The sequence below is a fragment of the Mytilus edulis genome, chromosome 2 (genome assembly GCF_963676685.1).
Source record: "Mytilus edulis chromosome 2, xbMytEdul2.2, whole genome shotgun sequence".
In the NCBI taxonomy this organism is placed as follows: Eukaryota; Metazoa; Mollusca; class Bivalvia; order Mytilida; family Mytilidae; genus Mytilus; species Mytilus edulis.
The window spans coordinates 88,280,146-88,304,761 of record NC_092345.1 but is presented as its reverse complement, the minus strand read 5'-3'; the positions used below and the strand labels follow the sequence as shown (position 1 = coordinate 88,304,761).

The following is a 24,616-nucleotide window of genomic DNA, read 5'->3' as shown; positions in this document are numbered from 1 at the left end:
GCCCATCAGTGGTTCAGTTGAAAGACTGTGACAAAGAGGTAGGGCAGAATAAAACACAGTTCCATTTGTAATTCACCATAATGCACTAATAAACCAACAGCTGCACACAGTGCACACACTAAAATCTTATGCCTGCTTTATGTACCATTGATTTTGTGTTAAAAGTCTTAATATAAAGATTATAGTACACATTGCAATTATTTTGTCCAATAGCAGAGGGACGTTGACCTGCATAGTGAATAAAGAAAAACAGACCAAACCACAAAAACTTAACATTAACCAATGAACCATGAAAATGATGTCAAGGTCAGATGAACCCTATCAGACAGACATGCACACCTTACAATCATTCCATACACCAAATCTAGTTCACAAATTGCTTATAGTATTTAAAAAACAGGTCTAATCATATAACTTTAACATTGATAACTTATCAAAGGTCAGGTGAATCTGTAGTCTGACGGACACCTAGACCTTTCAAGTAAGATGTATACCAAATATACTTAATAAGGGAGAAATCACAAAACTGATTTTTTTCCCTCTAAAATATACAGCTTTATACAAATAGTTTACACCGCTAGATTTAATTCCCTATGTCTCTCATTCTACAACTTTTGTCAAAGACAACACAAAATTTTTTCCTAGAATTCTCTCATCTACAATTCCTTTTAAGTGCGTGTAAGAATTTCCTTGACCCTTTCAAAGATTTTCCATTACTAGTAGGCATTGTTGTCCTTTCTTTTAAATCATTCATCAGATTGATTCCAGATGCATTCACCAGCAAAACATTGACTTCACTATTTTCATATTGCATTATTGATCTGTCTGGGCCAGTAAATTCAAGCAAACTAAAGAAATTATTTTCAAACCATGTGAATCGAATGCCAACTTTTATAATTTTCTACATTTAATTATTATTTTTTCATTTTTATTGGCTTTCAGCTAATTAGGTGTACATAATGTAAACCACATATAGGACAAAAAAGTATTTAGTCCAGGTGTGAAAACTAAAATATTACATTGTATTCCAGTAATCATAAAAACTCAATTGTGAAATATTAATTTCCAATTTCAAAATAAAAAGTATAAATAAATTAAAACAAAAGAAGCAAATAAAAAATGACATACAGAAAAGTAAGAGATTCTGTAAAACCTTGTAATCATTGTCTCGATTTAGCATAGGACATGACCGTGCCGAAACTATTTATGGTAACCAATATTGTACTGGAGTGTAAGAACAACTTTGCCTTAAGCAGAATACAAAAATAGAAGTCATAAATATATTTACGACTTGTCCCAATCAGAATTCATATATGTATTTGTATATTACATTACTGATGATAATAGAAAGAAGTGTGAAAATGGGTGGATACTGAAAACTTTTTATACAAATATATCTTACATGTGCTAGGGAATTAAGTGTCAAGACTTCTCAAGACGTTTGGTAATATAGACTTTATAAAACTGGACCTACAAAACTTTTTATATGGATTTCTAGTTTTTATATTTTGGGAAATTAATATGAGAGTGAAAATAAATATTTTTTTTGAGAAAGATGACTGCTTATTTTTTTTTTTTTTTTTTTTTTTTTTTTTATACTTTTGAATAATTTTTCCATTTATTTTTCAGCTTTTGATGTGGAGCAATCACAAAGCCATACTGTTATACCACTTGTTAAAAGGATAAAATGTTTCTAAGATATAACAATATCACAGAAATTTCTATTCTTTGAAATAAAAATCATCATGACTGTATTTCCTAGAGATGGATGACTTGTTCAAGTCAATTGATTTTGGAAATTTTGTGGATAGAACTGCAGGAACGGATAATACGGAGGAAAGCTCTTTCACATCTTTCAACTACACAACATTTCACCAAGTAGAAAATGTAACACAGTTTAATATAGGAGATTTTATTAACTTTTTGAATAATTTGACAGCTAATAATACAATAGACCCTTTCCGGAGATCAGCAGAAATTCTGTCAAAACCAGATACAATAATTACTCTGATTCTGTGCTCTTTGGCATTTTGCATAAACACAGTGTCAATTTGTGCAACATACAATATTCCAAATGGATTAACGACACATTCCAAACTAATTATTAGTTTAGCCTCTTCAGATATACTTGTGACGATTAGTGTTTTTGCTCATTTAATGATTAAAATGTTTAATCCTCTCCAGAATCCATTGTTAACTTCTTCAGCGGAGAGACTTCCGTCATCGTGTCAATTTGCTTTTGTCAGTTCTCTAAATATCATGGCACATTTAATATCTCTATTGAATCTACTATTGATGGCCATTGACCACTATGTGGCCATAATGAAACCGCTGCATTATATTTACATAATGAACAAACGTAATGGATGTATTACTATCATAGTTGTGTGGCTGCTGGCAATTATTGGTGGATTTTTAAATTTCTTTACAGGAATTGCTTCATTTTCGAACCGCTCCAGTAAATATCTAAACTACTGTGAATATATCATGTATAACGATTTCTATGGAGATTACTTAGTAATAGCTTGTACGTTTTTGTGTTTAATATCAATCATTTTTATATACCTCAGAATTTATTGTGAAGTTAAAAGAATTACAAATCGAATCCAAATATTACGATATGATGAGGAACACAATTCTAAGACCCTTATAACAACACTTTTAATCATTGGAACATTCGCTATCTGCTGGATTCCTATAATTTCTTTTAATCTTGTGATAATAATTCAAATCCATCTTGATATTGAGTCTGTGAAAAAGACTTTTAAATTTTTATTGTTAGCAAACAAATATTTATATGCATTACTTCTAGTCAATTCAATATGTGACCCTGTTATTTATGCAGTGAGACTGAGAGAAGTCCAACTAGGATATTTTAAATTCCTTAAAAAAACTAGAGAACTTTTGAAGAAAAAGAAACATACAAGACGATTTTCTAGATGTGTTACTCAAATTGAAACTGAAAGAACGATAGGAATTGAGGAAAATCCCTCTGATAGTGCGTTTTCTTTTCGTGTAGTAAATAATGTTGAAGACTTTACCGAGGACACAAGTAAAAGTGAAGAAAATGAAACCTCACATTTTAGTCAAAATGAAGATAATGAAACATCACTTTTAAATATCAATCATTGTGAGTCTGTTATTTAGTATTTATTTGTTTTTATTAAAAAATTACAAATCTATAGTTTTCATTGCAACTTGAAGTGTTGGAACTTGAAAAAAATAATATACTAGGAATTTTATTGATGTCGGGAAATATCAACACCAATAAGGAAAAACAAAAAAGTAAAACATTTATAACCATTTAATAATAGTGATTTAATTCTTTTTCTTAATCTTTTGTTTTATCATTCAAATAATCTTGCTTTATTCATTTCCTCCTTATATTTGGAGAAATCTTTGATATATCATGGACACTTATCAATTTGTTTTTAAATGATGCAAAATATATAATCAAAACTAATTAAATAAAATTTCACTGACCATAAAGAAGAATACATTAAAGAGAGTAATTTTTTTTTATGATAAATGGTTACTTCCCCATAAAGTTACAAAGTATAAATTTTGTAATTAGAAACAACTCTTTTTCACCATAATTTATTTGAAAATCATATTATTATTAAATCATTTAATGTGATTTCTTAGTGTAATTTTTCAAAAATTGACAGTATAAAGAATAAAGGCAGATCGGTATGGAGTGGGAATTAAAAATTCAGTTTTGTATAGACTTGATCAAACAAGGAAACACTTTGTCAGGTCTTAAAATGTTTTTTCCTATTTCTTATAGCATTTTGTAAAATCATATAGACCCTTTTAGAAATTAAAAAAAAGATAAAAAGTTCATAATAATTTTGAAGTTTGATTTTCCGATATTTTGTTTATGTTTTTTCTATGTTATCGTAATATGAGAGCAGATAAATGTCCTTTCAAAGGTGACAAATTATTGGTCTTGATTACTCTTCTGATTATCTTATCACATAATATCCATCAATACTGTTTAATGGTGTGTTTTTATTTTACCTTAACTGGTAAACAAGTACTTAGGTGAGATGGGACCCATTTCTAAGGCGTAATTGAAATCTATATGAAAGATAAAAAAAAAAAAATATTTTAATTGTGATGTTTAAATTATTTTTTTTAATCGGTTTTCAAATTGCTCCATCCTAAAAATATAAAATATATACAAAATATAAGAATGCTTTTTTTTTATATAGATATTTCAATTAATAAGTTTTGACCTGCTAAAATGATTGTGGAAGAATAATTGGAAACAATACATTTAGCATGATTAGTAAGTCAATTAAAAAGGTTTTATTTTTCATTGAAATTACACATATAGATATTAATTTTATATTACAGATAGCAGCAACATAATATTTTAATAATAAACAAAATATATACACCATAAATCAAAATTACAGTTTCTCAATTAAAAGTAATTTAGATTATAAATATGAAGACAATTGATCCATAAAAAAAATGTTGCAAAAAGCAGCTACTTGGATTTTGTTGGAGATTGTTCAGTGACAAACAATTGCTTACATTAATGTTATTAAGACTCTGAGGATAGTTGTTTCATTGGCAATTATACAGTATGGGTTTTTGTCATTGTTGAAGACCTTACGGTTGCCTAAAATTGTTCACTTCATTTGAACTTTGGTGAATAGTTGTTTATTGGCAATCATACCACATCTCCTTATTTTTATATAGCACATCTCATAATTTTATATTGTGAAAGGGGAAAAGGATATATGTACAGAATGGTGATTTCCTGGTGAAAATTGTTTTGAATACAATTGTTTGCAATGTTTGTGCCATATCTTTCCAACTAATTTTCTTTATTTTCATGTTATAGTATTTGCTAGAAATAAATTTAAATCTGATTAAGGAAACAAACACCAACTTAAAAATAAACAGGTAATAGAATGATGTTTCATAATGCCTCTTTGGTAGAATTATCAGAAATATGAGACTACAGAAAATAAAATAAAAATTGTTCCTGCTTCTCTCATGTGAAATTTAAAAAATCCAAATCTATTTCTCACTGTCATATTTCTTCAAGTCACATATCTAAGGTCCTAAAAATACATTGTTTTACATTGTCTTATCGGGGCCTATAATAGCTGACTATGCGGTATGGGCTTTGCTCATTGTTGAAGGCCGTATGGTGACCTATAGTTGTTAATGTCTGTGTCATTTTGATCTTTTGTGGATAGTTGTCTCATTGGCAATCATACCACATCTTCTTTTTTTATAATATCAGTAATTAATGGATGTTTTTTTCTAAACCTCTAAGTTATTCTAATTTTGTTTTTTGATTGCAAGATTAAGTACTTGGCTTCATTTTTTATTTACACAAGTTCCACCTAAGTTGAATGTCCTAATTCATTATCTGAAAATTTTCACTAAGGAGAGAATGGAATAATATTCATTAACAATGTTGACAACTAAGGTTAATTAGAATGAACCATTTAAGCAGCATAAAAGCCATTGAGTACTACTTTGATTCAAATGATGTTTCTCCTTGTCAACTGTAGAAAACATCTCCTCTCCTTACACAAGATGGTTACCACTGAATACACTATTTGCTATATATAAATTGAAATCAGAATTATAATATGATCAAATTATCCTTGCAGACTTCTTATTTTTCCTCCTAATTCTGACCAGACTGTTGACCTGAACTAATTTCGTCAGGAAAAATCAATTTCTTTTCTTTCAGACTTTAAAACGAATTATTGGCAAAAAAATGTATGAATTTAGTGAATGAAAATAACTTAAATAAAAATAGCCAGATAATTTTTATTTCAATTAAATAAATAAATATAAAAGAAAAGAAAAGTTATTATATTTTTCATTTTCAAATATTAATTTCATGATATGTTTATCTTAGTTTAAAATAAGACAGCAAGGTAAAAACCTCTTCAATCATTATAACATGCTTGACAATGTTATAGGAATATAATTGCTATATGTACACATATATGTCCTTCAAACTAGTCTATTTTTTCTTTGTCTGAAAATTAATTAAACATCTTATTTTACAGTTAATGTTATTATTACGCTCTCTAATGTTTTTTTGTTTTCTTTAACATTTCTTTATTTTTTCCTAACAGATGTATATTTTCTTCTAACTTTTCCGTTTCATTTATTATCATTAACTAATTAAAGAAGTAATCAAATTGACAAATACAAGGAAAAATGTATTCTATAATATGCTTGTTTTTGTTTACAAAATATCTTATTCATATTCAAATCCAGAAAAAAATAGTGACTTTAATAGGAAAATTAGAGTACATTTTTTGAAATTGAAAAGAATTTCAAAGAAAAATGAAAAGATTCATAGTTTTTTTTGCAGAAAAATAAAGTCATAAAATACTTTCATTGTACTTGGTTATAGTTAATTCTCTCAAATTCCAAAAATCCCTTAGACTTGCATTAAAAAAACGTTATAAAATTTGATTTAGTTTTGTAAGTTGAAAATTTCATAATTATTATACAAAATCAGTATATTTAAAACAAAAACAAAAACAACAGAAGAAATATTTAAATGTCGATATTATCAGATACATATATACATTTATGTCTCAGATATTATATACATATATATAAAAAAAATCTATATGCAATTATGCACTTGAATTAGCCAACTGCAATGATATTCATATACATGCACATTGACCTATATTATATATTATTTATAGACATTACAAAGGTGACCTTGATATTATATTTTTCTCTTAAAAGATATGACCTTCAAAATATTTTTACATGATTAAAAAACCCAGTCTTATTTATAAATGATTAATTTTCAAAATTTCAAAAAAGACAACAAATCAAAATTCACTGAAAAACGCCCATTGGATTTATTTATATATTTATCTTGACTTTAATTAAATTTATTTGAAGATGTTTCTCTATGGCATTAAATGTACCCTAAAAGTCCCTTGTTAATTTCAATTATTAAAATTCATTAGCAGTCAACCATTTATTTAAAAATGTAGAGCCCCAATAGCACTGCGGTAAATGTGATCTCAGTAACTGCAGTTACATATATCCAAAGATGGCGGACGATATTCTGGTAACTATAAATAAATTTTGTCAATTTTGTAATAATAATGTAATATTTTTCAGTATTTCATGTCTTTGTTAACGTATTATTAGATTTGAACCTCAAATACTAAATGTTTGTTTCATAATTCAATCGCTAGATGGAGAAAACAGCCATCTAAAATATCGTGATGATATGGGTAACTGAAATTAATAAATTGTCAATGATATAAGTAACTGGAAATATTGATATCCGTAACTGGTTTTATTTCTAAACAATTCAATCCTTTTTGAAGTGAAATAAATGTCTTAGGTTATTAAAAGTGTAATAAGTATGTATCAGAATTGTTCTTCGAAGTCTTAAAATAATTATGTGAAAATATTGGCTTCCAATTTTGTATTTCTATATAGTCAGCAGTATGCATAGCGAGGACGGAGATTTGGTAACTTATTACAGATGAAATATTAAAGAACCTTAGTGAGCACGCTCACATACCCCACGTCCCCAAATTGTCATTGGAGAAATAAAATATGTGTAAGAAAAAAAAATTGTATAAGAAAAAAAAATTGAATCATAATTTTCTGTCGATATGCACATCTAGGTAGTATGTCCTTATTATCTGAAAAGGTTTCATGAAATTATGTTGTGTGGTTTGAGAGGAGTTGCGATGACAAACTGTTGCAGTAGTACATTAAAGTAAATAAGTTCAAAGGGACGTAACTCCTAGAAAAAAATTTGAATCGCAATTTCCAGGCGATATGCACAACTACATAGTATGTCCTTATTATCTGTAAAGGTTTCGTGAAATTCTGTTGTGTGGTTTGAGAGGAGTTGCGATGACAAACTGTTGCAGTAGTACATTAAAGTAAATAAGTTCAAAGGGGCGTAACTCCTGGAAAAAAAATTGAATCGCAATTTCCCGTCGATATGCACAACTACATAGTATGTCCTTATTATCTGAAAAGGTTTCGTGAAATTCTGTTGTGTGGTTTGAGAGAAGTTGCGATGACAAACTGTTGCAGTAGTACATTAAAGTAAATAAGTTCAAAGGGGCGTAACTCCTAGAAAAAAAATTGAATCGCAATTTCCCGTCGATATGCACAACTACATAGTATGTCCATATTATCTGAAAAGGTTTCGTGAAATTCTGTTGTGTGGTTTGAGAGGAGTTGCGATGACAACAAACAGGACTGACGGACGGACGGGTCAAAAACATTTTACCCTACGCAACCCGTTGCGTGGGGTATAATAAGTAAAATTGGGAGCGGACAGTCATTTAGCAAATGAAAAATCTAAATCTAAAACAAACCAAACGAATTAATAACAACTGCCATATTCTTGATTTGATAATAGCATTTCCTTGTGTAGAAAATGGTAGATTAAACCTGGTTGTATATAGTTAGCTAAACATCACACTTGTATGTGAGTCGCATAGAATTTTATTATATTAACAACAGTTTTTTAGCAAAGCAAACAGACATGATAGTTTAGATTATCAAAATTTGGGGTACAATGTATCACAGTCAACATTACTTTAAAATCTTTATCACTATAAAACTAAATTTAAAACTATTCAAACAGAGAAACACAAAATGGCATACAACCATGTTAAAGATAAAGTTCATAAGCCAAATGTGAAGGCAGGAGTACAAAAAGACTATACCACAGTAACACAACGGTGGTATGTATGCATACTGAGCCACCCCAAAAAAAATTAATCAAACAGTATAAACATAGAGAAAAGGTTAACAATATACAATACTGGTATGTCAAACAACAATAGCACAATACCAAGTACACCAGATGATAAATTACAAGTACCTAAACACTACCTTTCAAGACCCTTAAGAGTGACATTGGGATTGGAAAAATGGTCTCTATTTGTCTACCTCCCCTTACACCATATCCAAAGTAGGGCGTCTGTTTTGCTGTGTGAAATGCAAAAGTACTCATCCACGGTCAAAATGGGACATTAAATCAGATGCCTCGTGAAGAGAGAGTTCTTTGAGGGGTCATAGATGGCATTGTGACAAAGACAAACTTCCGACTCAATCCAATCTGCCATTCCTGTGGCAGTCCAAATTTCTCGGACCTTCATCAAGGACAGCCCTTGATGCCAGACTTACAGGTCTACAGTATCTATTTTTTTTTTAACTTTTTCTCCTCCTGAACATACACATAATTAAAAGAAGATGTGGTACGAGTGTTAAATACAATAGGTAGGTCTCGTAATGAAGGCCTTCCGTGCTGATGGTCGGGGGAATTTGGATTACCACTAGAAAATTAAGGTTTATTGGATAGGGACAAATTTTGCCTTGAAACAGGCCACCAACAGACCCCTCAAAGATTACACGAGGCATCTGGTTTAACGTCCCTATTCTGACCAGACGTGGCTGCAAACTTGATACATCCCGCACAGCCAAATGGACACCCGACTTTGGCAAGCGTTTTACTGCCCGTCGGAAAAAGACTAAGTGACCATATTTCTATTCCCCATTGTTCTATGACTTCAGGAAGCTCATTCATAAAAAACTAGAGGATCTTAAGAGCCATTGTCGCTCACCTTGGTATATGTGCATATTAAACAAAGGACACAGATATATTCATGACAAAATAGTGTTTTGGTGATGGTGATGTGTTTGTAGATCTTACTTTACTGAACATTCTTGCTATTTACAATTTTTTCTATCTATAATGAACTAAATGGCCCGTTACAGAGGAAAATATTAGGTTAAAATTTACCAAAAGTTACCAAATTAATGAAAATTGTTAAAAATTGACTATAAAGGACAATAACTCCTTAAGGGGTCAATTGACCACTTTGGTCAAGTTGACTTATATGTAGCTCTTACTTTGCTGTACATTATTGCTATTTACAGTTTATCTCTATCTATAACAATATTCAAGATAATAACCAAAACCTGCCAAATTTTCTTAAAATTACCAATTCAGTGGCAGCAGCCCAACAACAAGTTGCCTGATTAAGATTGATCTGAAAATTTCAGGGTAGATAAATTTTGACCTAATGAACAATTTTACCCACATCAGATTTTCTCTAAATGCGTTGGTTTCAGAGATATAAGCCAAAATCTACATTTTACCCCTGTTTTATTTTCAGCCATGGTGGCCATCTTGGTTGGTTGGCTAGGTCATCGGACACATTTTTTAAACTAGATACCCTTTTGATGATTGTGGACAAGTTTGGTTAAATTTGTCATAGTAGCTTCATTTTAGGCCAGATAGATCTTGACCTGACAAACAATTTTATCCCAATGTCAGATTTGCTCTTAATGCTCTGGTTTCAGAGATATAAGCCAAAATCTACATTTCCCCCCTATATTCTACCGTATTTTTAGCCATGGCGGCCATCTTGGTTGGTTGGCCAGGTCACCGGACACATTTTTTAAACTAGATACCGCAATGATGATTGTAACCAAGTTTGGTTTAATTTGGCCCAGTAGTTTTAGAGAAGATTTTTGTAAAAGTTACTAATGACGGACAACGGACGCAAAGTGATGAGAAAAGCTCTCTTGGCCCGGCCATGTGAGCTAAAAATCAACTTGACAATTTCAAACTTTAGATGGTATGTATTGATCATGCAGAGGATTCTATCCCAGATAAGTCAATTTATTAAAGTTAGCAAAACTGTTTGATGTCTTAAAAGGTTTAACCCCAGAGTTAATGTAAATGTTAACTACAAGAAACACTGGTAGAAAAAAAGTCATTAGTAAAAAGGGAAAAAGGAAAAAAAATAATTCAAAACTTTGCCTTAGACACTATCACATAAATAAATGTAATAAAGAAGTGTAAATTTAGATTAATTCTATGAAGGTTTAACAAAGTCAATGATGTCACACACAAAAAATTAATCCCCTGACTTCATCAACACCATCCTTGTGATAAATACAATGAGAATTTACTGCATCAAGTACTTAATTAATAGATGTCACATTAAGACATCATACTGTGGTTTCATCATTATTAGTGTGGTAAAAATGGTCATGTATTTCGTAGGTATAGGTTAACCAAAATTCAATTGTACAAATTTCCTATAGATTTGTATGCAGAGTTTGTAGAAACCATGAAATCATAAACTAAGTATCCTTGAAAATATAACTTTTCCTTAATCCATTAAAATAGATAACCACTGTAATTTATAATGGTTTCTAAGGATAGTAAATTATGTCAATGAGTGTAAAATGTTTGGATAAAAATAAATAACCAAAGAAAGCAAGATCACACTATCCCATGCCATAGTCATCTATGCTACTAAATAAAGAGAGCCATATTTAATGAGCTGCAACTCCTCTATACCATATAAAATCAGTTACTGAACCGTGATGTCGTGGGCTTGCGGGTTCTAGTGTCCATTATGTTACCAATACATATTTATTTCTAATAAATGTGATCTTGACCTTGGATGTGTTGAGCTAAACAATCCCCCCCCCCTTTTTCCCTCTCCTAAAATATTTCCATATATCTAAGTTTGGTCCTGGAGTAATCATCCTAACACTGCATGTTATAATATATCCAAGTAAAGTGATAATTTAAAATACGGTATTTGATATATCATCTGGAACCAAGATTAGAGATATAGTGGAGTGTAAAAAGTTATACTCCATCTTCTACCTACTGAATAATCAATTACATGTACCGGTAGTAGGTTTTTAATTTATAACCATTTTTTTTATCAAAGGGAAACTTTGTCAACAGGTATATATATCTATTGAGGAAGTAATTTGCTAAGATTTCTGGTGATTCCAACTGATGATATATAGTTAAGATTTTACAGTTTTAAAATAAAGATATGTGGTTTGATTGCCAATGAGACAACTATCACCATACTAGATGTAAGCAATTATAGACAACTGTACAGCCACTTACAATCAGAAAAGTCCCTACCGTATAGTCAGCTATACCTGACATTAAATCAACTGAGAAAACTAACTGCCTTATTGATAACAAAAAATTCACAAAAAAAGCAAATATGACAGTTATGAACCAATAACAACCACTGAACTACAGGCTCCAAAAGAAAGTGCCAGGGTTAAAAATGTTTGTGAGCACTCAACCCTCCCTTAACATAAGACAGTGGTGTAACACCACAACATAAGAACAAACTTCAATATTCTAACATTTTTTAAACATTTAAAAATCAGTTGGAAAAGGCCTAACTCATCAGATGGATACAAAGAAAACCATGAAACATAAACACAGGCAGGATGTGGCAGGGTATGTATCCATCCCTCATCTTTATCAACAAAATAGACACTGAGTAAATAATTGAGAGTGCTCACAGTAACTGGCAGCTACCATTAGTTCAAAGCCGATAATTATGACTTTGCAAATATCAGTACATATCCAACAGGTTGAGTTTGCAAAGTAAAGTTCCTCTAACAAGCAGACATGGATTTGTATTTATTTGCATATATTTTTATGCACTTTGATAATGCAATTCTGCCAACATTTTGAGTGTTTTGAATTCTGTGATGTCACCAATAATCATACTAGGTATTATGATGCAATGATGTATTCAATTGTCTATAATATTGCATCCACAAAGTGTAATTGTTACAATACTAAACAAAATAGCCAAAGTCCCATCAAAACTATCAAACCAGACAATATATGAAGAGATTATATCAAAACTTTGTGACTGTCTAAGTGTCCAACGCTTTCTAAGTAGTGATGTGCTTCTGAGGGAAGGATGGATGTACACAGATGGACAATTGGAATGAGACCATATTAATATCCTCTTTGTGGCAACATCAATGGGAAAATAAATATTTCAACATTGTAAACATTGTACCACACACTGCATTGTTTCTGTTTGAAATGATAAACCTTGATTGTTTCCATGTAAGTCCAGGCAAAGATTGTTTCCATGTAAGTCCAGGCAAAGATTGTTTCCATGTAAGTCCAGCCAAAGATTGTTTCCATGTAAGTCCAGACAAAGATTGTTTCCATGTAAGTCCAGGCAAAGATTGTTTCCATGTAAGTCCAGACAAAGATTGTTTCCATGTAAGTCCAGGCAAAGATTGATTCCATGTAAGTCCAGGCAAAGATTGTTTCCATGTAAGTCCAGGCAAAGATTGTTTCCATGTAAGTCCAGGCAAAGATTGTCTCCATGTAAGTCCAGCCAAAGATTGTTTCCATGTAAGTCCAAGCCAAGATTGTTTCCATGTAAGTCCAGGCAAAGATTGTTTCCATGTAAGTCCAGGCAAAGATTGTTTCCATGTAAGTCCAGGCAAAGATTGTTTTATAGTTGTTTGTTGCTTAACATTCAGTGGCAAATATTTCCTGCATGTAGGCAAAGACAAAATATGGCAACATGCCTACTCTACCAACACCTTCCAATATTTGTGGTTTTAGAATCTGAGAAATAGTATGGGGGAAATCCAATAGACCTAATAGACAACAAAGGTAATGTAGTCTGATTCAAACTAGTCTAAAGAATAAAATCTCAAGTCATAAATATTTAGTCAGTGTAGGCATGGTCCACTTCACTTCAGTAATTTTAGGTACTTGCAATTTCCCCATCCATATAAAGGTCATGACTTTCACTGCAACTTCATTCTGTAATATAATACCAGGTCAAGGGACAAAAAGAAAGTAGGTGCGGTGCATTGGGTATATTTAGATAGTTTGCCTTCAATTATTTTACATACAGATCCTCATAAAGCTACAAAAAGTTACTTTAACAGGCAAATGGAGAGGCACTTTCCTAATAGAAGGCAATGTATTTAAATTTTTAAAGTCTCCATTCTGACTGCATATTACACATCTCCTTGACTGTCCACTTGCCATGGTTTTTTTATTACTTTATATGATATACATAACTTAGAATTGATTGGTCACAAATTGTAGCTGATGAACAGTCGCTTTTCTTATCCTAAAACTCACTAAATTGGCCCTGACCTTTAGGACTTTACTGTATTAAAGTGTTTTGCTCATTTCTAAAGGCTGTATGGTGAACTATGATAGCTGCTTTTGACCACTAACTTTCTTTGGTCACTATTAAACGATTGGCTCAATGGCAATCATGGTGCATTTCTTTACTTCTATATAAAACTTGTCTCGACCTATGGAATGTGAACATGAAATAAAGGTCCTAGATGACAAGGTCTCAACAAAACAATCTCCATATATTCAAATTTACTTCATCTTAGAAGAAAGATATGTATACAGCTAGTAGATAATTATTTGGAAAAAAAATCTGTGCAGACCAAAGATTTGTGTTTCATGACATCTTGTTTCAAAAATAAAAGTTGGAGTTGGAGGAGTTTGTCAGTGATCGCATTGTTATAGACAGATTTAAATAAAGTTTAAATGTCATTCTATATGCATTTTCATTCATAATGAATTTATAATTTAATAGATATACAAACAATAAACTAACTTTTACAAACAAAATTTCTTTGTCTTTGTATAGTAGAAGTATAATATATTAGTTTTAATGAGATGTCCTAAAGAGATGAAAATAGTTCTTTTTGACAAATGAGCCTAATCAAACGTCTGTATAAGATTTTATAGTGCTATGAAATACTAATGAAACCTGATAATGATTATTATTCATTAATGATTTTGCAAACAAGAATACTTTTGCACTGGTGAACCTCTATCTTACGAATGTGATGTTAATATGATTGACATTTAGTTAAGGTGGGGTGACATTTTTTTTTCAATCTACGTAATTCAAAGCTATAAAATTGTTTATATTTATAATTAGGTATTTGATAGTATCAGATACTACCATCATTGTGTTTTGAGATATTTTTCAAGCAATGCAAAATGTATCATGATAAAGACTATTAGTGTAAAAACACCAGAAACTGAGTAAAAAGTATTATTTTGAGAGTGTGTCTTCAGCAATACTCTGAGATATATAGATATATGTGTAAATTATAAACTCAAAATGATATTTGGCCATCATATGGTCCATTTCAGCATGTTTATGACATCAAAAGTGATCTTTCTGCACGTAACATACTTATTCCAGATTACTTTTAAAATTATATGTTTATCAGAATCATTGAAAGCTTAAATAATATTAACTTTTTGCAATTTCAGGGGCCATATATTGGCTCTTATATTAATTACTCCATTCAGAATGAAATTAAAGTAATTTAGATTATACATTTTTTTTTAACATTTTTTTCCAGAAGAAGATGAAACAATTGGAATTGTGAAATTGTACAAAAGTTTTCAGTAAATTTTGTTTACACCGGGAATTGTTTATTTGGCAATACATATTTCAAAATCATTTAGTTGAGATATAAAAACGTCAAATCAAAATTGTGAAAAATTCAAATTTGAATTATTATACTAAGCCCATATGTGGTCTATTCTTAGATAAAGCAAAGTCATGTGTCCTATCCTGTTCATGTGAGGTTTTCTTAAATCACACAATAGCTACAGGCTTTACTTTTATGGCAGAATAAATTTGCTTTTACATCTTAGAAAAAATTGCAATATTTTACACCTGTATGAACTTAATTCATGCACTGTGATGAAAAATGAAGTCCATTATCTACAGAACAGTAATATAGATAAAGTGGATGTATCGTGTTGACATTAATAACAACAATATCACAAACACATCCCGGAATAGACCTTTTAATGGGGAAGGTTATGTTAAACTATTTACAATTGTTTTCAACTGAAAATGTGCAGGAATTGTTTCAAAGACGTTAAATGAAATTGGATTAGATACTCTCTGTATTGAGCATGCTTGTCAATAAATAATTTATGGTCAAATCGTTGCAGGAAATCCCTCTGGAATTATTTATGGTCAAATCGTTGCAGGAAATCCCTCTGGAATTATTTATGGTCAAATCGTTGCAGGAAATCCCTCTGAAATTATTTATGGTCAAATGTTGCAGGAAATCCCTCTGGAATTATTTATGGTCAAATGGTTGCAGGAAATCCCTCTTGAATTATTTATGGTCAAATGGTTGCAGGAAATCCCTCTGGAATTATTTTTGTCAAATGGTTGAAGGAAATCCCTCTGGAATTATTAAAACTCATTCTGCATTGACATTAATATCTTGGTTTAAATTAGATACACCCATTGGGGTATTTAATACTTATAATAATAATAATATGTGATATTTTATTAGCAAGATCTTGAATAATCTGAGCTGAGCTTGATTACTTTTATAACATTCATAATAATCATAATCTGTGACATCTGACTGATGTCTTAACCCCTGCGAAACGTGACCATGGTTAACCATGGATAAAGCATCGACAATTATGGTTGACCATGGTCAATGCATGGTTGACAATGGTTATCCATGCTTTTGACAATGGTTTGACCATGGTCCAGTAATACTTCAATGATTCCCTATATAATCAACCAAATTTTTCCCACAAAAGGGGGCCCCCTGTTTCCGCCTATTCCAAACGTTAACTAGGAATCACTCAGAGTGAAACATTTTTAAAAATGACTTGGAATAAACGTCACGTGGCGTGACCAAATGTTATTTCGTGCTTAAAGTTCAACTGAAGAGATTGATCTCCAGAGTTGTCAGTTAAGCAGATTTTTATCATCAGATAAGTTTATTTACCGGAAATAGGTTTGATAATTTGCTTAATTATTATGGTATTTGAAATGGCTATCTTTAATTTAACACATCAGAATATAAACATCAGTATGTTGATGGTTTTCTGAAAATGTCAGAAGAAAAAAAGTGGTAGAAATTTCTCTGTCAGTGTCAGTCATCCATGTCCACATAAACATTATATTTATGATAAATTAAGTTGTTTTGAATTCCAGGTATAACTGATAAAATTGTACAAGATGAAAAGTTTGTCAATTTCTAATTCCAATGTTAAAATAATCAAGAATACATCTATCATTCTTTTGTTTGAAAGGTAATGAATAACTTCGCTGTGCACAGATGTATAAGACCGCAAGAGGTCCAACCCTGAACAGGTTATGGGTAAAAAAGGGACACAATATTATTCGCTAGGTTTGAATGGTCAACTATGATTTTAAAATTACCACTGCCACAAATCATGGTTAACCATGGTCAACCATGGTTCATAACCACTGCCACAAACCAGGGTCAACCATGGTTCATAACCACTGCCACAAACCAGGGTCAACCATGGTTCATAACCACTGCCACTAACCAGGGTCAACCATGGAACATTTCACAGGGGAATTGACATTTTGATGACTTCAATTGTATTTTTCATGATATTTTTTTTAATATTTTCAACTTTGTACAGATCTGTAATTTTGTAAGTTGAATAAAAACATAGAATACCAGTACTTTCTGCCTGCTTGATACCGTCAAGTAAATAATATATGTATTTATGCAGATGCTGATAGTATAATGCAAATATTGATTGAATTTTTAAAAGCATATAAACTATGCAGAACATTCCAAGTCAATGAAACGTGACTTCAGGTACAGAACCAAATAAACTTCACAGAAATGAGAAATACCAATGCTTATAAAACTGCATAACAAAATACCTTTAACTTATCAAAAGTTTCAAAGTCAATAAACCATGAATCAGATGATCCAGGGGTACAGCCAAATAATATCCATGGAGATATGTGTTAGCCATTGGATTCCATCTCAATATGATTTTACAACAATACAAGCGTTTTTCTACTTCTGCATTTTTATATTAGAGTATAAAATTGAAATGCAAATTCAAACAATTTTTTTTTTTAAGTATAAAAGATTTTTGGAATTGATAGCATTTGGTACACTATATAGTTACACATGATTATTATCAGCTATATAATTCTCTTGTTGCATTCTTTATCAATAAACTCATCATAGATACCAGGACTAAATTTAGTATATACGCCAGACACACGTTTCGTCTACAAAAGACTCATCAGTGACGCTTGAATCCAGTTATTCTAATTTTTTGAAAGTTCAATACAATGATGAGTTATATGGCCAGTAAAGTGTTATAAAATGTATCACTGTCCTTAAAAAATAACCAACAGAAGTTGTATGACCTCTAAAACAAAAAACCCTGTATGTTCAGTTTCCAAGCATAACCAGTCCTCTGTGTTGGCTTATATGAATAAACTCAAACACAAATTCATGTTATTTTAAACAAAAAGGATTAAGGTTTTATTATTCTTGTATGATTTTTTAAGATTGTCAACTGTCTACTATGATGACAACCAGACAGTTGCACTAAGTTCAATATAGGCACAAACCATTCATCTTTTGAAGAGGTGCTTAGGTTTTTAAAAATAAATTATAATAAAATATTTCTTGACAAAAAATAATTTGTTCCAGTAGGATGTTGAAGAAAATAGTTTGTTTCTATAGAAATTTAATAAAACAAGTAATATACCACATCTTCTTACATCCATCCACATGCTGAAATGTTTCACCTGCTGTATTGACCAGGGATGATTTTGTTAAAAGTACAATTTTACATAAACATAAATTATCAATGATCCATGCCAATTCAACACATATGATATAAAGTTGACCTGCTGCTTATAGTATCCAAGAAAAAAAAGAAACCAAGATATTGAACACTTTGACCAATGAACGATGAAAATGAGGTCAATGTCAGGTGATACCAGGCAGACATGTACACCTTACAATCATTCCATACACCACATATAGTTGACCTATTGCTAATAGTATCTTAGAAACAGACCTGATAATATAACTTAGATCACAGATCCAAAAAAAGGTTGAAAATTCTCTAATTTCTTTTCAAGCAGTCACTAAACCATGAAAACGAGGTCAAGGACAATGGACATCTGACAGACAGAAATTTCGCAATACATGTACATGGTTGCATCATATTTCTGAAATATAAAGCTTTATAAAAATAGTTAACATTGCCACCACAGCTTGATAGTAATCCCTATGTCTCATATACTGCTAATTTTGTCGCAGCAAACACAAAAATTATTTGAAAAGTTAGGTAAATATTTCATAAAAAAAACTAACTATAGGTTACAAGAGCGTAATTATTCGTAATGCATTCTCCATAAGGTACCACTGGTGTTCTATATTTTTTTTCTTGAAGACTTAACACAAACTAGGGAAAAATGGTAGCAGTTCCTGTTACAAGAAATGCCAGTGTTGCATAACAACCAAAAAAATATATTGGGTCAACCGTCATGCGGCAAAAATTTACTTAAAATGCAGTTGAAAAAGTTTGACTATTTTTTTCGCTTAATGGAAAAGGCATATTTTTAATGGCTCCGACATGCAGAAATGGAAGATATTTTCTATACCTTGCAAAATGTGATTATGATTTTCTGCAATTATTAAACCTAATTGGATAAGCTTTCGATTAAATGTAATTCAATTCCTGTATCATCGAATCAGAAGCCGTATGGGATTCTATTCTGAGTACTATCTAGGGAGTAAAAAACTTGCCAGTAAAATTTAAACTAATAATTGCGCTCTAGTAACCCCAAAATATAGGGTTACAAAGCAATTTTTAATCTTACAAACAGTTCAATGTGGCATCATGTAGACATGTACCATAGTTGATTGGTACAGATTTTCAGACTTGTTGACTCTGGCCTTTGTTAGTCTTGTATTATTTTAATTTTAGTTTCTTGTGTACAATTTGGAAATTAGTATGGCGTTCATTATCACTGGACTAGTATATAATTGTTTAGGGGCCAGCTGAGGGACGCCTCCAGGTGCGGGAATTTCTCGCTAAATTGAAGACCTGTTGGTGACCCTCTGCTGTTGTTTTTTATTTGGTCGGGTTGTTGTCTCTTTGACACATTCTCCATTTCCATTCTCAATTTTATTGATTTTGATTTTTGGTTGAAGACAATATGATAATATAAACCTTTGATATGAATTTCAAAAAGGTTTGACAACTGATGTAGGATTAATGCACTCACAATACAATTTTACTTTAAATGAACATTTCCAAGGGACATAACTCCTGTAAAAATAATGAACCATCTGATTTTGAGATTTTTGATGTATTATATGCTAATAAGACAAAAATAAAAGACTGAAGTAAATAAATAAAGTTTAGCTATATGTCTTATATCAAATATGAACAAAGGAAAATAACTCAATTTATTTTTCTTGTACTAAATAAAACTGATTTATTCTGTCCATAGCTTAATTACAAGACACATGTAGAACAGTTCTTGATATAATGCCATTGTTAATATTAAATAATTAAGTAGATAAATCATTTATCTGGTTTCAGAAACTGCTAGCTAAAATATGTATACATGGCTATATTCAATAGTTTACTTCTCAAATAACAACAGGCCAATTTTCTTTTTTGTGTATAAGTATAAGTTATAAAAACTTACTTTAAAATTTGCTATTTCACTTGCCCTTACTAGAGGTACTGTTTACTTTGCTACTAAATAATCACATAATTCTCAGACTGCAAAAATTAAAACTACCATCTCTAAATTTTAGAAGGGTCAGAGTTGACATGATTGATGAACAGAAATATAATAAGGGACGACATCAAAAGTTCAATGTAGGATAAAAAACTTAATTCACAGAGTTTTTTCACTTAAAGCTTTGGAAACCAACAAACTCTGCCATATATATTGTATAGCAATAAAGTAAACTTCTCTCAACATGTATGGTATGAAATCTTAATTTAACTTATTACAAATTTTCAAATGATCTATATCAATCTGTTAAGTCACCTACTGGGTATTTTCTGCTCTTTGGTTAGGTTGCTGCCTCTTTGACACATTCCAGGTATCTATTTTAAAATTTATTTTATATGTTTATAGTTAGGATAGAATTGAAACTAAAATTTAAATAAACTATTTTAATTATTCATAATTACAGGTATGCAGGATTAAAAAACCATATCAACCTGATTTTAAAAGCAAAATGTTTATCATTGATAGTTTCTGTTATTTGCACATCTGTAGACTAACATATACTAATAAGGACAAATCAAGTACTGTCATATAAACAGAAGTATGGCAAGCCATTTCACTATTTATTTAAATTTCAAGATATCTCATCTTATAAATAAGATATCTTATAAACTTTTATTTTTATCTTATAAAGTATAAAAAAAAAAAAAGCTTGGATAACTGGTTGGTCCAAGAAGGATAGCTGACCCTATCTTTTGGCTTAAAATTCAAATCAAGATTTATTGACCAATATCCCAATAAATCATAGCTAATACCTCGACTAAATAGCAAATAAGCCTTTTGCTAAAAATTTACCTAAATGTGTTTTATTCATGACATCACAAATAGTACTCATTTTGATTCTCTGCCAAAAAATCATTGAAAATGGGTAAATTTCCATTGATTATAGGACAGAAAACATAGAGCGCATAATTGTGGCCTAAAAAGATCTTTAGAAAAAGTGTTGGTAAAAACATTTTACATGTCTAACTATAATATTTAGCTTGTCAACCCTGCGCTCTAATGTTTCCTGGTCCTTAATTTGGTTGAAAACCGGCTGATTTGTCAAATTTCATCAAAATCTTTTATCTTGACCTATTTGGGATGTAAAAAAGAATGCTTTAGAATAAAATTTGACACAAAAAGATCTATTAGATTTCTCACATGTCTTTAATTCAAGTTCAAAATTTTTCCTTTTTTTAACACTGAACTTTATAATCAGAGTCAAAAATGGCCCTTACCGGATTTTCTCCTTTGTAATATTATACACACTGGACACTTACAATTAAGGGTCAGGGGCAACAAAAAAGTCAAGATATTATTAATATTACATCACTCCTGTAAGTCATACATAGGTGTTAAAATATTACCCATAGTTTGATTAACTAATAATCAAAATATGTAATTTTAAGTTTGATAAATACATATAAAACCTCTATAATACCATGTTGGCATGGACATTAAATAATGCAGACCAGTACAGTGTTTTTATTATGTCATATCCAGCAATATATATTTATTATATACCTTTAACCTTCATCAAGACTTATCTCAAATGTTCATATTTGCTGTCCCTGAACTCTTCACATATCTACTTACTACACTGACCACTGTAGTAACGTAGTAACGTACTGATAGTATAGTTTGAGGCCATTTATTTCAAAACTAATATTGACAAAAATTTGAATAGTTTTACATATGATATGGTTATAGAAAAACAAGTTGACTGTAACCTTTTCAAACATATGTATATTAGGATATTTTTGATGGTTCAGCAGAAATCATCTATACAGCATGCAAACACAGATTACATAGATAAAATCAGGTAGGTTATTATATTTATTATTATTATTTATCTTGATACAATAGGTATAAACTGATAACTAATTATTTTGACTTGTTTAATTATAACTGATAAATAAACTAATTATTTTGTCTTGTTTAATTATAACTGATAAATAAAGAACATTTTTTAAATTGTCTATTTTTAAATTCAATATCTGAATCAACATTGGGCTATTTTTGAAGGGTCATAGCTGACCATCATATATATTTTAGTCAACTTATAATATGCTGGTCTGCTGTCTCACTAATGGTTATCAAAAATCTCCTTTATTCATATGATTTCAGCTTACTTGACAAAAAATTAACAGGTCAAGGACTGACACTTTATAAATGTATGACCACATCATATGATAGCAAGTACAATTTTTGGTACTTATTTACATTCATTACTGGAATGAATAGGTATATCTTTAAAAATTAAATAAAAAAAGGACATGTAAAAATTTACAAAGTCATCTATTTTAGACATTTTCATGTCTATTTTTCTTCTATTTGTTCAGATAAAACTATCCATTTCAATAACTAATGTATATGAGTACCACTGCCCTTGATAAGATCATAAATTGTCTACTTGTAACATGCCGTCAGATTTTAAGGTTGGTTTTTTTTGGGTTTTTTTTACAATTTCCGATTGACTTGTACATGACAATGATAGTGCTTTATCTATAAAAGGTAACACTATAAGTGCAAAACTGGCCTGGGTCACTATTTTCTGTCATGTATAAATAAAACAATATAACTCTATAATACATTTATATCATACAAATAAATAATTTACAGCAGGATTCACTCAGCAAAGTAACAAGTCATCAATTGTTAACTCCATGTTTAGATATCGTTATATATATTAAAATCCAGATAGCCAAGCTCCGTTAAGAATAGCTTATTTCATTTTTTTATAATACATTTTACTTCTTTTGTAATGCATATAGTACATGATAATACAGCCTTAGGGTGGTAGATTTTTAATGCATTTCATATCTTACTGTGCAATTGGATATTTCATTTATATATAGTTTTCTATCAAGGGAAATCCCCCTACTATGTATATAAGGTTTTAACATTACTTTGTAACTCATACAGTTAACATCCAAAAAAAAACTCACTTTAATAACTCTTTTTAATTTATTATAAAATTCCATCTTTTCCCTTTATAAATTAATCTTGGATGACTATATTCTACTATTTATAAATTAATCTTGGATGACTATATTCTACTATTTATAAATTAATCTTGGATGACTATATTCTACTATTTATAAATTAATCTTGGATGACTATATTCTACTATTTATAAATTAATCTTGGATGACTATATTCTACTATTTATAAATTAATCTTGGATGACTATATTTTACTATTTATAAATTAATCTTGGATGACTATATTCTACTATTTTTTATTCTGTCTAGCATTCAAAGAAATAACATTTTAATTTACTCTATATCAATTTCAAGAAAAATAATTAATAATAATAAAAATTGTGTAAATTCTTCATTTCCCATCTTTTACATTGACATTGTTGAAAAACCAAGCAGTTGTGTTGGACTACAAAATACTGTCTCATATCAAGGTTTAGCGTTCGTTATTTTGAGGAACCCAGACTCTCTAAGTGTGAAGTATGTCTGCCTGGGTTTCCAAAATTAAATCAAAATGCAGATGAAATAGTTTAGGAATACTTAATCCTTCTAGTGGTCAATACGTTGCCTCATATCAGTGGATTTATGAGCTGAATTCCAAGACATATGAAAATAAGAAGATGTGGTATGATTGCCAATAATCTTCAGACTGACTAAACAAGTGATGTGTCTCGTACATGTGACACTCCTTAAACAGCTAAAAGTAAGATACACTTTTTTTTAAAGTGCAAGTGAGTGATAAAAGCTGAAAGAATATTAAATTGATTATCGGGTAAAAAAATTGTTTTTCTTTAAAATAAAATTAAACTGTTTTTGTTTTATATATATATAAAAAAAAAGAGAAAACTTCAGCAAGACAAAAATTTAAACAAATAATAATTAAATGTATCTTGGTTTTATTATCATATATAAATTATTTAAAATTGTGACCTCTTTTTTCAAGCAAAATGAAAATGTTCAATTTAAAAATTCTCTCCTATGGGTATTTTCCTGTAGTGATGCACTCTGTATCATGCTTGCTGAAATGAATCAATATAACTATACAAACAAAAAACAATTCTACAAAACATAGTCAATTGGTGTTGCTTTTAGGTAAATATATGTTACTCTGATGATTTACCCCATTCCTAATCATTTATTTAAAATCTTTTAATAGTACCCCCTTCAACAAATGGCCAGAATCAGTTCGTACAAATTAGTTTTGAAAACTTATCA

At 30.3% G+C, this 24,616-nt stretch overlaps 2 protein-coding genes across 4 annotated transcripts in view; one reads left to right on the top strand and one right to left on the bottom strand.

The window, feature by feature from the left end:
- Positions 1 to 24,616, bottom strand: part of LOC139513307 (DNA mismatch repair protein Mlh1-like) — a 141,448-nt gene that overhangs the window by 62,201 nt on the left and 54,631 nt on the right. The window lies entirely within an intron of this gene.
- Positions 1,336 to 3,147, top strand: LOC139510384 (histamine H2 receptor-like). The gene is made up of 2 exons (XM_071296966.1): positions 1,336 to 1,444; positions 1,630 to 3,147. Exon 2 carries the CDS (start codon positions 1,765 to 1,767, stop codon positions 3,145 to 3,147), a length of 1,383 nt encoding a protein of 460 aa, XP_071153067.1. The 5' UTR covers positions 1,336 to 1,444; positions 1,630 to 1,764.

Excerpts from the sequence above, each read along its gene's own strand:
- LOC139510384 (XM_071296966.1), top strand. The coding sequence starts at position 1,765 with ATGGATGACTTGTTCAAGTCAATTGATTTTGGAAATTTTGTGGATAGA.